At 40.5% G+C, this 12,985-nt stretch overlaps 1 protein-coding gene across 1 annotated transcript; it reads right to left on the bottom strand.

Moving 5' to 3' along the window:
• Window positions 1-218: 218 nt before the first annotated feature.
• FGFBP3 (fibroblast growth factor binding protein 3) lies at window positions 219-1,617 on the bottom strand. Its single transcript, XM_058697150.1, has 2 exons — window positions 1,457-1,617; window positions 219-1,188 (listed from the first exon to the last, which is right to left on the bottom strand). The coding sequence occupies exon 2, from the start codon at window positions 1,097-1,099 to the stop codon at window positions 299-301; it is 801 nt and encodes a 266-aa protein (XP_058553133.1). The 5' UTR covers window positions 1,100-1,188; window positions 1,457-1,617; the 3' UTR covers window positions 219-298.
• Window positions 1,618-12,985: the final 11,368 nt, after the last annotated feature.

The raw sequence follows: 12,985 nt of genomic DNA on the forward strand, positions 1-12,985 counted from the left end.
CCCCAGTCTACAGTTTTTGCACATTTAAGGTATGCCTACTTCTGTTTCCACTATTTTTTCTGCTCTTAATCAGGGTTGAGACTCTTCAAAAATGTTTAACGTCTCTGCTGTCTCAGAGATTCTCCATACTCCTTACATTCTCATCCCAAGGCCCACGCCCTCCCACCCCCTCGCCCCATTCTAGAACCTGGACTCCTCCCCACTCTCCATCCCTTATCTCCTGGCCTAAGATGCCCTTAACTTCTCCTCCCCGGCTGCGTACCTCCCCCCACCCAGGTTCCTCCCCAGGCTGGCAGCCTCAGCCATTCCAGAAATTGACAAAGAAGTTGCAGAGGGAGTGCCACTTCTCAGCACAGTAGGTCTCCGTGAGCTTCGCGTTCTCGTCCAGCCCGTCGGGATCGGGCCCGGTCCCCAGGGGTCGCTCCTGGTCTGGGTCCGAGGCCGCCTTCCTCTTGCCGCCGTTGGTCTCAGAGGGCTTCCCTCTGGGAGACGCGCCGGCGGGAAGTCGGGCCGCGCCGGCGGGAAGTCGGGCCCCTCCGGAGGGGCCGGGCGCGGGCTCCCGGAGGCGCCCCCGGCTCCTGGCGCGGGGCTTGGGATCCGGGGGGAAGCCCGCCGCAGTGGGGCGCGCGGGTGAGGACGCGTGGGGCACCAGGCGCAGCTCAGCGCCGTGGCCCTTCTTGCCCGCGCACACACGAGCCTTGAGCGGAGCGGGGTCCTGGCACGGCCGCCGCTTCTTGCGCAGCCCGCCCAGCACCTGCTTCCAGTAGTGCGCGCCGCGGGCGGCGTAGGCGGCGCAGCGCTCCGGCTCCCCGCGGTAGGCGCACTGGTGGCGCGCCCCGTCCGGGTCCTGGCAGCGCAGCGCCAGCTCGCTGCCCGCCGCGGGCCCCGGGGCGGGCAGCAGGAGCTGCCAGCTGCACGCGTGCCGCTCGGGGCTGACGAAGCGGCCGGAGGAGCCGCCCGCGGGACCCGGGGCCGGCTGGGCCGCGCTGCCTGCCGCCCCCTTGTCTCTCCGGGCGGCCACGAGGAGGCAGCCGCCCAGCAGCAGCAGCGGCAGCAGGAGCAGCAGCGGGACCGACGCTCGCTGCCTCCGAGGACTCATGGTCCGCGGGGTCTGCGCTCAGGTCGGATCTTCCGGGACGCCTGGGCGCTTCAGTGGTGGCAGGGCCAGGAGAGCAGCGTCCCTCGGACCTGGGCACAGAAGCAGAGACCGCTGCTGCAAACGCATCTACGAATTCCCCTTCCCACATCAGCCTGAGAGAGGCCCTCTGAGAAAATCTCTTACTGTCTGAAAAATCGTTTTAAATCTTTTTGAAACCCTGCGCGAAGACGAAAAGAAAGCGATCCCTGAAAATTGCCGCTTCCACCCCGTCCCTTCTTCACCCTCCAGTAAACTATCTACAAAAACATTTCAGATTATTTCTGGGAAACATGCATTTTGACTGTACTTTGGACTTACCGAGTTCTAGGAGAGGTGGTGGATCTTTATTAGGGTAGAGGGAATGACTGCGTGAGAGATTAGTCGGTCTTAGCCGGCTCCCAGTGAATGAACGTGTTATGAATGGGACAGGAGGGGCCTCCCCCACTGTGCCCCTCCCAGACTTCTCTCACACTGTGAGATTTCCCACCACCACACACATACATACACACCCCAAATGTATGATAGAAGTGACACTGGCATGAAATATACATCTTGTGTTTAGCTTCCCATGTTTAAAATAATCATGCAAATTTTAACAAGTCATTCTTTTCTTTCCTTTTACATATTTAACCATCCGAGCATAAAGTTAAACAGATGTAAATTTTAAGAGTTAATAAAAAATTTCATGTTAGAAACAAAACAACTGTCCGTGTTCTAAACCAGGCATTGCACTCTCATCATATCATTCTGAGTTCTATATTTTCACCCAGCACTTCCGTAGTGCTTCTTATCCTAATAATGTAATCTGAATAAAAATAATGAAATGTACTAATAAAAATGTATCCTAGTTTATTAATATACCGTAGTGTCCTGCAGTTCACCCAGGGATGAGCATTTGGGCTTTTGATTATTTTTAAATATTATAAATCGATTATAAAACTGCTTGCAAAAATTAGAAGTTTAAAAAAATAACTTAATTTGGATTATAGTTACAAGGTAATATTACCAATTCAAATGCTGTCATCTTTAAGAGTTAATGTATTCTTGAATCTTGAAATTTTTATATTTAAGCAAAGCTTAAAATATTCCATCTTTAAAAAAATGTTCTCAGTAACAAATGTGTTGTTTCATTTCAAGAGTTTGTAACACTTTATAATTGTTCTATACATGTGAGTATTTTCCTAAAACAATTACCCAAGATGTCAAGAAGTCTCATTGTATTTCCTAGTGTTTTACTGCAGACAGTATTTTCTATGACTGAACTCCTTTTTGGTATTGTATTTGAACAGTTATAATTTGATCACTTATAAAAACCAAAATATTTCAGAATTAGAAGAATGAATTTAGTATATGTGCTGCCGAAGCGAGCACTAGAAGAATGAATTTAAATATATGTTAGTATATATTAAATATATAGTAGTCTATACTGATCTAAGAATGGAAATTTTTATCTCTGGTGAGATCAGACAGATTAAATGACTTACCCAAGGTCACACATCATTTAGCGATAAAGCCACAAGCTTTCAGCAATCAATAACCTTTACATTTCAGTTTTGTATTACATTATCACTTTCCAAGTCAGTTATGTCTTTGTTACATCAATTCGATGTTTAATGAAAAGCAATTAGTACCTATGCAGTTAACAAATATTAATGTAAGTTTCATAAACAAGAGTAGCATATTAATGTACTTCAAAGATGGAAACTTCTCTCTTTCCCAGAAAACCATGTCTGTAGAGTAAAGCACCGCTAAGGAGAGTTACAGACTTGTCTGTTGCTCTGGCATTACTTCTGATCGGCTACTGAACGGAATTGGAATCGTTTCTCAGCTAAAGAGTGACATCTTGTGACATTCTGTACTAATTACAATGAAAAACTTGATTAATTTGAAAAGTCATAATCCTTAAGAGATTCCAGAGGCATTGTCAGAAACATTGTTCCCCGAGGAAAAAGGACACACAGATGTGCTCTGCCACGTCAGAGAGGGGTAATGTCTTACTACAAGTTACTTTTTATTAACTGTGGTAAAATATACATATCACAAAATTTACCATTTTAAACATCTTTCAGTGCACAGTTCAGCAGCATAAGTACATTCACACTGTTGTGCAACCTTCAGCGCCATCCATCTCCGGAACATTTTCTTGTCTTCCAAATGTACCCATTACACGGTAACTCCTCATGCCTGCCTTCCTTCACCTCCTGGCAACGGGCGTTCAACTTTCTATTTCTAGGAATTTGACTATTCTAGGTACCTCCTGTAAGTGGAATTAGATAGTATCTGTCCTTTTATGACTGGCTTACTTCACTTCGAATAATGTCTTCAAGGTTATTCCTTGCTATAGCATTTGTCAGAATGTCCTTCTTATTTAAGGCGGAGTAATACTCCGCTGTTTGTATACACCACATCTCGTTTGGCCATTCGTCTATTGACGGGCTCTTGAGTTTCTTCCACCTTTTGGCTCTTGTGAATGATGCTTCTCTGAACATGGCTGCACAAATATCTGTTTGAATTCCTGCCTTCAATTCTTTTGGGAATATACCCGGAGTGGAATTAATGGATCATATGGTAATTTTATTTTTAACTTTTTGAGGAAACCCCATACTGTTCCCATAATGGGTGCACCATTTTACATTCCCTGTAACAGTGCACAAGTGTTCCAATTTCTCCAAATCCTTGTCAATGCTTCTTATTTTACTGTTTGCTTGCTTGCTTGGTTTTGTTATTATAATAGCCATCCTAATAGGTGTGAATTGACATCTCATTGTGGGTTTTTTTTTTAAGTTTATTTATTTTTGAGAGAGAGAGAGCAGAGGAAGGGCAGAGAGAGAGAATCCCAAGCAGACTCCCTGCTGCCAGCACTGAGCTGGATGATGAGCTTGAACCCATGAACCGTGAGATCATGACCTCAGCAGAACCTGGACCTCTTGAAGTCCTTTGCCCATTTTTTAATCAGGTTGTTTTTGTTGTTGTCTTTGAGTTGTAGGAGTTCTTTATATATCTAGATGATAACCTCTTTTTCAACATATTTTTAAAGATTTTATTTTTAAGCAATCTCTACAACCAACATGGTGCTCAAACCCACAACCTCAAGATCAAGAGTTACATACTCCACCAACTGAGCCAGGTGGGCGCTCCTAGATATTAACCTCCTATGGATATATGACTTACAATATTTTCTCCCATTCTATAGGTTGCCTTTCACTCTGTGGATAGTGTCTCTTGATGCACAAAAGTTTTAAATTTTGATGTAGTCCAAGGGAAGACACTATTTAAAATATCGTGATGTGACATATGTAAGAAAACATGAAATATGTGCCTTAATATTGATTTTAAAAATGATCTTGCTCACATCAATGATCCAACAGGGCTGTTTGGATTCATACTAGGCTACCTAGTAGTTTAGGATGGGATGAATTTCTTGATAATTTCAGTGATTACCTGCTTAGTCCTGCCCTGTGAACTGTACGAAGGAAATATATTACCATAAGGAACAGTCTATGAGGTACCTCCTTCCCTTCTAGAGGTTAGCTGCAGCACCTGACTCAATAAATTTCTGAGGTAATAGGCCTCCTGCATTTTGGTTTTTTTTCTTTATTTTTTAATTTTTTAAAAAATCTTTGTTTTTGAGAGAGAGACAGAGAGACAGAGTGCAAGGGGGGGAGGAACAGAGAGACAGGGAGACACAGAATCCGAAGCAGGCTCCAGGCTCCAGGCTCCGAACTGTCAGCACAAAGCCCAACGCGGGGCTCAAACTCACAAACTATGAGATCATGACCCAAGCCCAATTCGGACGCCCAGACAACTGAGTCAACCAGGTACCCCATTTTCTTTTCTTTTTAAAGTAATCTGTACACCCAACGTGGAACTTCAAACTCATGACTGCGAGTGGAGATCAAGAGTTGCATGCTCTATCAACTGAGCCAACCAGGTGCTTCAGGCATCTTAAGACCACATAATATTTCTGGGAGAAAAAAAAAAAAAAGACCACATAATTCTTTCTGTATGTAAAATCACCTTTTCACAGTTGAATATTCAAATTTCGTTTGTTTTATCTGTATTTGCCTAATCTTGCAAATTGTATTGTAAAGTTTTTAGACAAGGATGATTTTTTTAGTTCTTTTGTAACTAATATAGTGTTCAAGGCAAAAAGTTGATTGCTTGAACACTCACACATTGCTGGTTGGAGTATAAAGTGGTACAATCACGTTAGAAAACTGCTTGACATTTTCTTATAAAGTTAAATACTTTATGATCCAACCATTCTACTTCTAGATATCTACCCAAAGTGAACAAAAACGTATGACCACAAAAAGACAGGTAAAAGAATGTTCATAGTACTTTATTCATTGTAATAGACTCAAAGTGGAAACAAACTAATTATCCATCAACAAGTGAGTGGATAAACAAATTGTAATAAGAAATCTGTTTATTATCTGTTTGTAAAAAGGAATGAACTGCTACAGCATGCAACAATTTTGAGATTAATCTTAAAACCGTAGTGTTGATCAAATGAAGCCAGACAACAAAAGACAGACACAAAATGTATGATTGCATCTATATGAAGTTCAAGAGCAAACAAAACTAATCAATGGTGGGGGGAAAAATCAGAACAGAGCTGCCTCTGGGGGATGAATGATGGCTTGTGTTAGCCATGAAGGGATATAAAGGAACTTTCTAGGGGTTATATATTTCTAGGGCAACATATTATATTTTGGTAGAGGTGTAGGTAACACCTAAGATTTATATATTTTATTACATGTCAGTTTTACCTAAAAAAGAAGCCAAACCTGTAAACAATTATTCCACCTAAGTTAATGATACCCATGTTTTGTGTTTAGGGATAAAATGTATTGATGCTGGCAACTTGTTTTTAAATGTATAAAAAAAATCTGGATGATATGAATAGAAAGACATGAGGAGTAGATAGTTATGTTATAAAGCAAATATAGTAAAATGTTAACTGTAGAATCTAGGTGGTAGGTATATGGGTGTTCACTGCATAATTTTTTTCAACATTTCTGTATTTTTGAAATATTTTATAACAATTGTAAAAATAGGAAAAAAAGCAATTCAAAAATTATATTCCTACAATTAAGAATTAACATATATTAATGTCTTGTTGTATATGTGTTCAATGTTTTTTAAAGAAAAAAATGTTACATAACTCTTATATTTTCATTATTCCTATCGAATCCCATTTTCCTCCCACCCTATGCCCAGAATTTTTATCATAAGTTGGGGTGTATTCTTTCAATCCACTTGTAATAACTTTTTATGTTTATACACATACATGTAAAGTTCATGTCAAATATATTCATTGCAGCTTTATTTATAATAATGCAAAATTGGAAAAACCTAAATATCAGTCAGTAGAGAAATGAATAAATTATGGCTTTTTGTATAATGGACTAGATCTTAGAAACATAATGTTAATTAATTGGTTAATTAAAAATGAGCTTATAAATGACACTTCTTATTGTTTATGGATATATATATATATATATATAACAAAACGATAAAAACATGGACAAGAAGTATACACACAAACTTCCTAACAGTTATTTTTGAGAAGGTAGGGAGAAGAATGGGATTAGAGAGGAGTAAAAGACCTTGATTACATCTTTTTTTTTAATATTTAAAATGTTTTTATTTATTTTTGAGACAGAGAGAGACAGAGCATGAGCAGGGGAGGGGCAGAGAGAGGGGGAGACACAGAATCTGAAGCAGGCTCCAGGCTCTGAGCTGTCCTCACAGAGCCCGATGCGGGGCTCAAACTCACAGAGTGTGAGGTCATGACCTGAGCTGAAGTCAGACGCTTAACTGACTGAGCCACCCAGGCGCCCCACATCTTTAATTTCTTGAAAATTTATCTGAAACAAATATGGTAAAATATTAACACATGTTAAACCCAGAGGATAAGTACATGGGTGGATTTTATTCTATTTTTCTGTGTATTTAAAAGAATTCATAATTAAAAATATAAATACTATTGCTTTGTAAGTATAGTTTTTAGAATTTATAGAAATTTTATGGTATCGTGCATATTGTTCCATATCTTGCTTTTTTTTACTTATGGTTTTGAGCTTCATCTATTTTTTTTATGTTTATTTATCTATTTTTGAGAGAGAGAGCAGGGGAGCGGCAGAGAGGGAGGGAGAGAATCCCAATCAGGCTCTGCGCTGTCACAGCAGAACCCAACATGGGGCTCAGTCTCACAAACTGTGAAATCTTCACTTGAGCTGAGATCAAGAGTCAGACACTTAACTGACTGAGCCACCCAGGCATTCCAAGCTTCATCCATATTGGCATATGTAGATCTAGTTAATTTATTTAATTGCTGCTGTTGGCATGTCACTATATGGCTATATTACATTTAATTTATCCATCACTCTACTGACGGATATTTAAATCATTTCCAGGTTTTCTAGATGACAAACAATGATGCAGTAAACACCCTTGTAGAGATCTTCTTGTGTACAAGAATGCTTCCTTAGAGCAGTGGTCTTTGAACTAGAGTATATGTACCACTAAGGATACCTAAAAACTTTTCAAGAAATGTATAGGCTTAAGTAGATTTTTAAAAAAATGCAATTTCAAGGGCACCTGGGTGGCTCTGTTGATTAAGCCTCTGGCTCTTGGTTCCCACTCGGGTCATGATCTCATGGTTCATGAGTTTGAACCCCACATCAGGCTCTGTGCTTATGGTGTGGAGCCTGCTTGGGATTCTGTCTCTCCCGCTCTCTCTGCCCTTCCCCTGCTTGTGCTCTCTCTCTCTCACAAAATAAATAAATAAACATTAAAAATGTTTTTAAATAAAAAGAAAAGAAAAACAGAACTCTAAAACTATCAGGAAATTATATTGAAGAATATTTGATCGTGGGATAGGAAAGGATTCCTTAATGCATCTCTTATCATATTTGCCATTGAGGAAAAAATAGGTAAACTTGAACTCACTAAACCATAAAACTTGTATATTACGAAAGCAAAACACACAAGGAAAGGGGACAGGGTGGGGTGGGGGGAAAATTGGTTTCCATGAGTCTCTTTTTTAAAAACAGGAAAGGACTTTCTTAGAAGCTGACAGCAAACTTTACAACAAAGTGTGCAGAATTAGGTCACACACCTATCATAACTAAACTAACCATTGGCAAAGGGAATGGAATTATCCTTAGACTACCCAGAGGATAAGAATAGAGTCAGCTTCTGAGACAACCTTTTCTGAGAGACCTGGAACGATGGCTGCTTCACCTCCAGGCATCATAAATCCAGGAAAACAAAGGAGTAAGAGGTAATGTTTGTCTCAAGAAAGAAGAAAGTCTTCCCACTAATTCTTAGCAGACTTATATCTCATTGGCCAGAACTATGTCATGTGGCCACTATAACTGCAGGGGATGCTGGGAAGATAGTGGAATGATACATCCACTAATTTTATCCTTCCTTCTCATGTGATCAAAAGGAGTTTGATATGAACAGAAAAGTGTAGATTATCCAGTTAAATTAACTAGACTTTCACATCAAAGTTATTAGGACTACATAGTGTTGCCTCATGCTTAAATTTTAAAAACAAAAATTTAGGGGGTGCCTGGCTGGCTCAGTCTGTAGAGCATGTGACTCTTGATCTCAGGGTGTTAAGTTCAACCCCCACATTGGGTATGGAAAAAACTAAAAATAATAAGAATAAATAAAAATATATAAAAATGTACATGTAGTAAATATTATATAAAATCTCAAATGAGATTTGAAATAGATGATAACTATGCCTTTCGTTAGTCAACTGAGAGAAAGGCAATTGTGAAAGGAGGTATAAAAGGAGAACCAGAGTAATACTCCAACCATAGGTCCATATGCATGCCTATGGTCGAGATAAACAGGTGGAGGAAAACATGGACACAGAGGTTGAGGATCTTGAAATTGAAAATTTTTAAAGTTTATCCATTTATTTTGAGAGAGAGAGAGCGAGCATACGTGCAGGGGAGGGGCACAGAGGGAGGGAGAGAATCCCAAGCAGGCTCTGCACTATCAGCACAGAGCCTGATGTGGGGCTCCAACTCACGAACCATGAGATCATGACCTGAGCCAAAACAGAGTTGGACGCTTAACCGATTGAGCCACCCAGGCAACCCTATTTTATTAAGAAAAACATTTAAAAAAAAATTTTTTTAACGTTTTATTTATTTTTGAGACAGGGAGAGACAGAGCATGAACGGGGGAGGGTCAGAGAGAGGGAGACACAGAATCTGAAACAGGGTCCAGGCTCCGAGCTGTCAGCAGAGCCCAACGCGGGGCTCGAACCCACGGACCGCGAGATCATGACCTGAGCCGAAGTCGGCCGCCCAACTGACTGAGCCACCCAGGCGCCCCAAGAAAATTTTTTTTAATGATTATTTATTTTTGAGAGAGAGACAGAGAGAGAGCGAGCACAAGTGGGGGGGGGGGGGAGAGAGAGAGAGAGAGAGAGAGAGAGAGAGAGAGAGATTGAGAAACCGAAGCAGGCTCCAGGCTCTGAGCTGTCAGCACAGAGCCTGACACGGGGCTCAAGTCCACGAACCATGAGATCATGACCTGAGCCGAAGTCCGGCATTTAACTGACTGAGCCACCCATATGCCCCTATTTTTTTTTTTTTTTTTTTTTGTAAAGTAAGTTCTACAGCCAACCTGGGGCTTAAACTCACAACCCTGAGATCAAGAGTCACGTGCTCTACCGACTGAGCCAGCCAGGCACCCCTAGTATAGAACTTTTTCTACTTTTAGTAGAAGTTTTTCACTTTTAAAACTTTAATCCATCTGAGATTTCTTTTGGGATATGGTATGAAGTAGGGATTTGATTTTTCCCTGCACATGGAGAGCCAATTTTCCATCATTCTTTGTTCAATAGTTTGTTCTTTTTCCATTGATTTTTGAAACCACCTTTCTGCTGGTAAAAAATAAGAGCTAATATTTATTTAGCACTTAATATTTTTTAAGTGTATCATGTATCACTCATTTAATCCTTACCATAACTTTACAGAGTACAGGTTCATAATCCATTATTTACAATTCTGAAACTGAAAAGGATCTAAAAACCATACTTAAAAAAATTAATTTGGCAGCAAAACCTGGCCTGACCTGGCATAGAGCTATTTACAGTCTTTGATTTATTCCTGTTAATATGGCTATTCATACATTTTGCTGCAGAGCTATAAATGTATTTGATTATAGGGTGTTGCCCTAGGAGTTGTTGGGGTATGACATAATATAAGGTATATGCATTGGATTACTAAATCCAATCAGAACCTAAAATCTAAATCTAAATCTTAAAAAAACCTTTAAATTCAGAAAACCACGTGACAGGGATTTCAGATATGTGTTGTGAACCAGTATAATGATCATCCCCATTTCACAGACGATGACATGGAGACATAGAAGTTAAGTCTCTTGCTCAAGGTCACATAGTTAACAAAAAGAATAATCGATGTCATTAATAATATTTTTGCGTGCTTACTGTGGCAGTCACTTGGCTAAATGCATTTTATTCATTATCTCATTTAATCCTCACTACCACCCTAAGAGGTCCTATTATTATCCCCATTTCACAGATGAAAGAATTGAAGCTAAGAAAGGTTACATGACTCCCCTGGACACACAGCTGTTAAGTGTGGTGAGGAAGGATTTAAAGTCAAGTCAGTCTGATATCAATATATTTGATTATTACACCATCCCTTACAAACCCATGATATTAGTCATTTCCTCTCTTCTAAATGTCATTTAGAACTATGTATCTACTCACCTCTTGGATTATTACAGAGTCATATTTTTAAAATATAGATCAGGTCATTTTATTCACATGTTAAAACTCTCCTATGACTTTCTACTGCATCTAGAGTGAAATCCAAATTCCTTACGATGCCCCCTTTCTATCTCTCCCAGTTTGTTTCCCAACACAGTAAACTTCTCTTTGGCTTTTACACTAGGTGTATCCTCTACCTGAAAGTCTCCCCGGATCTTTACACAGCTGGCTCCCTTCCGCCATTCATGCCTCAGGTTAGGTGCCTCCTGGTTTTTCCTTTATTACCCAGTCTAGAGTCTAATCATCCTAGAGTCTAATTTATCCCAGCATTTGGTTTTACATGGAATATAAACATGATGTTGTTTTTTTTTTTTTAATGTTTTTATTTATTTTTGAAGGAGAGAGAGAGACAGGGCATGAGCTGGGGAGGAGCAGAGCAAGAGACAGACATAGAATTTGAAGCAGGCTCCAGGCTCTGAGCTGTCAGCACAGAGCCCAATGCAGGACTCAAACTCATGAACTGTGAGATCATGACCTGAGCTGAAGTCGGATGCTTAACCGACTGAGCCACCCAGGAGCCCTGTAAACATGATGTTTTCTTGTTTATCTGTTTACTCTTTTTATTTCCGTTAGGGTGTAAGTTCAACCAGAGTGGGCACCCTGTCTGTTTTGGTTTCTTTTGAAGCTTCAATCTCTAGTAGAGGTCAGCAAGTGGTAGATACTAAATTTTGGCTGAATAAATAAATGTAGTGCATAATCAGTTAAGTAGGTACCTGCTTGTCAGTTTCAGTGGTGGGAAATACATTGAGAAGGCGGGTGTGAAAAGACCATGAAATGTGAAGATACTTAAACATCAGTTTAATCAGATGTTGTCTAACGTACAAACAGTGCCTAGTGAAGTGTCTTGACACAGAGCAGGTGCCAAGTAAATATTTGTTGAATAAATGAACGACAGTAAATATTACTAACTTGGATCTTGGGCAAATTATTTAAACTTTCTGTTAGTTTCTTCACCTCTAAATTCAAGATTAAAATTTACTTTACAGGGTTGGCCTAGGAATTATGAGATAATGCATGCCAAATGCCTACTACATAGCAGGCACTTGTTAGTTTCTTTCCCCTTAATATACTAATTTGTGGTTTACAAATTTCTTGTAAGCTCCCCTAGATACATGACCTCATTTTATTTCCATAACCTTCTACAGTACTTCTCACTAGCTTCATTCTATAGATGAAAACCAGACTCAGGGGTTGAGACATAGAGTCTTCAGGTAATGAGACGCCAATGGACAAGTTTTATATACAGAGTGACACGATAAAAGCAGTGTTTTTGAATATTCATCTGCTTGTGGCCTCTAAGATGGGCTCGGCTACAGAAGCTGGAGAAATACTTTGGCCACTATCATAAAAATCAAGTTTAAGGTGGTAAGGACCTGCACTAAGTGACAGAAGAATGTTTGAAATCAAAACGAACTAAGGGACTGAATAGCCACATTAGCAAAAAAAAAAAAAAAAAAAAAAAAAAAAAGAGGGCTGGAAATTTTTACCTCTGGTTGAGAAAATTATGGTACCTACAACATAAACAGGTAAGAAGTCAAACTTGGTTTGGCAAAATGGTTGGCGGAAGACCTTTCCTACAATAGCTACGCAGAACTTCTGGCAAATATGGCAAACACCGGAGCCGTGTCCTAAGTGCCACTGCAGATCTTTATTGCTTTCACCCTCCCACTGGCATCGCCACCTGGAGCAGAGCATCATGCCCAAGGTCTTTCGGATCCTGCGTTCTCTAGCAATCTGGTGGGCTGAGGGTGAGGGCAGTAAAGGAATTAGAAACCAAGTTTTTGAACTTCCAGAACCTTGGCTAAATCGCCTTCTTTCCCTTCTAGGAAATAAGGGGACCCTTATTTATCTTTCCTGCGTCGCTAATGACAAACAGATGACCACAAACGTTTTCTCCCAGGCGCATGCCGCCAAGCAAAAACTGCTCGCACTCCTCGGCCTCACCCTCCGTAGCAAAGGCCCTGGCGGTGAGCTGACGTCACTTCCGGCGCGCTGACGCTCAGTCCGGCGTGCCGACG

This window comes from Neofelis nebulosa, chromosome 13 (genome assembly GCF_028018385.1).
Source record: "Neofelis nebulosa isolate mNeoNeb1 chromosome 13, mNeoNeb1.pri, whole genome shotgun sequence".
In the NCBI taxonomy this organism is placed as follows: domain Eukaryota; kingdom Metazoa; phylum Chordata; class Mammalia; order Carnivora; family Felidae; genus Neofelis; species Neofelis nebulosa.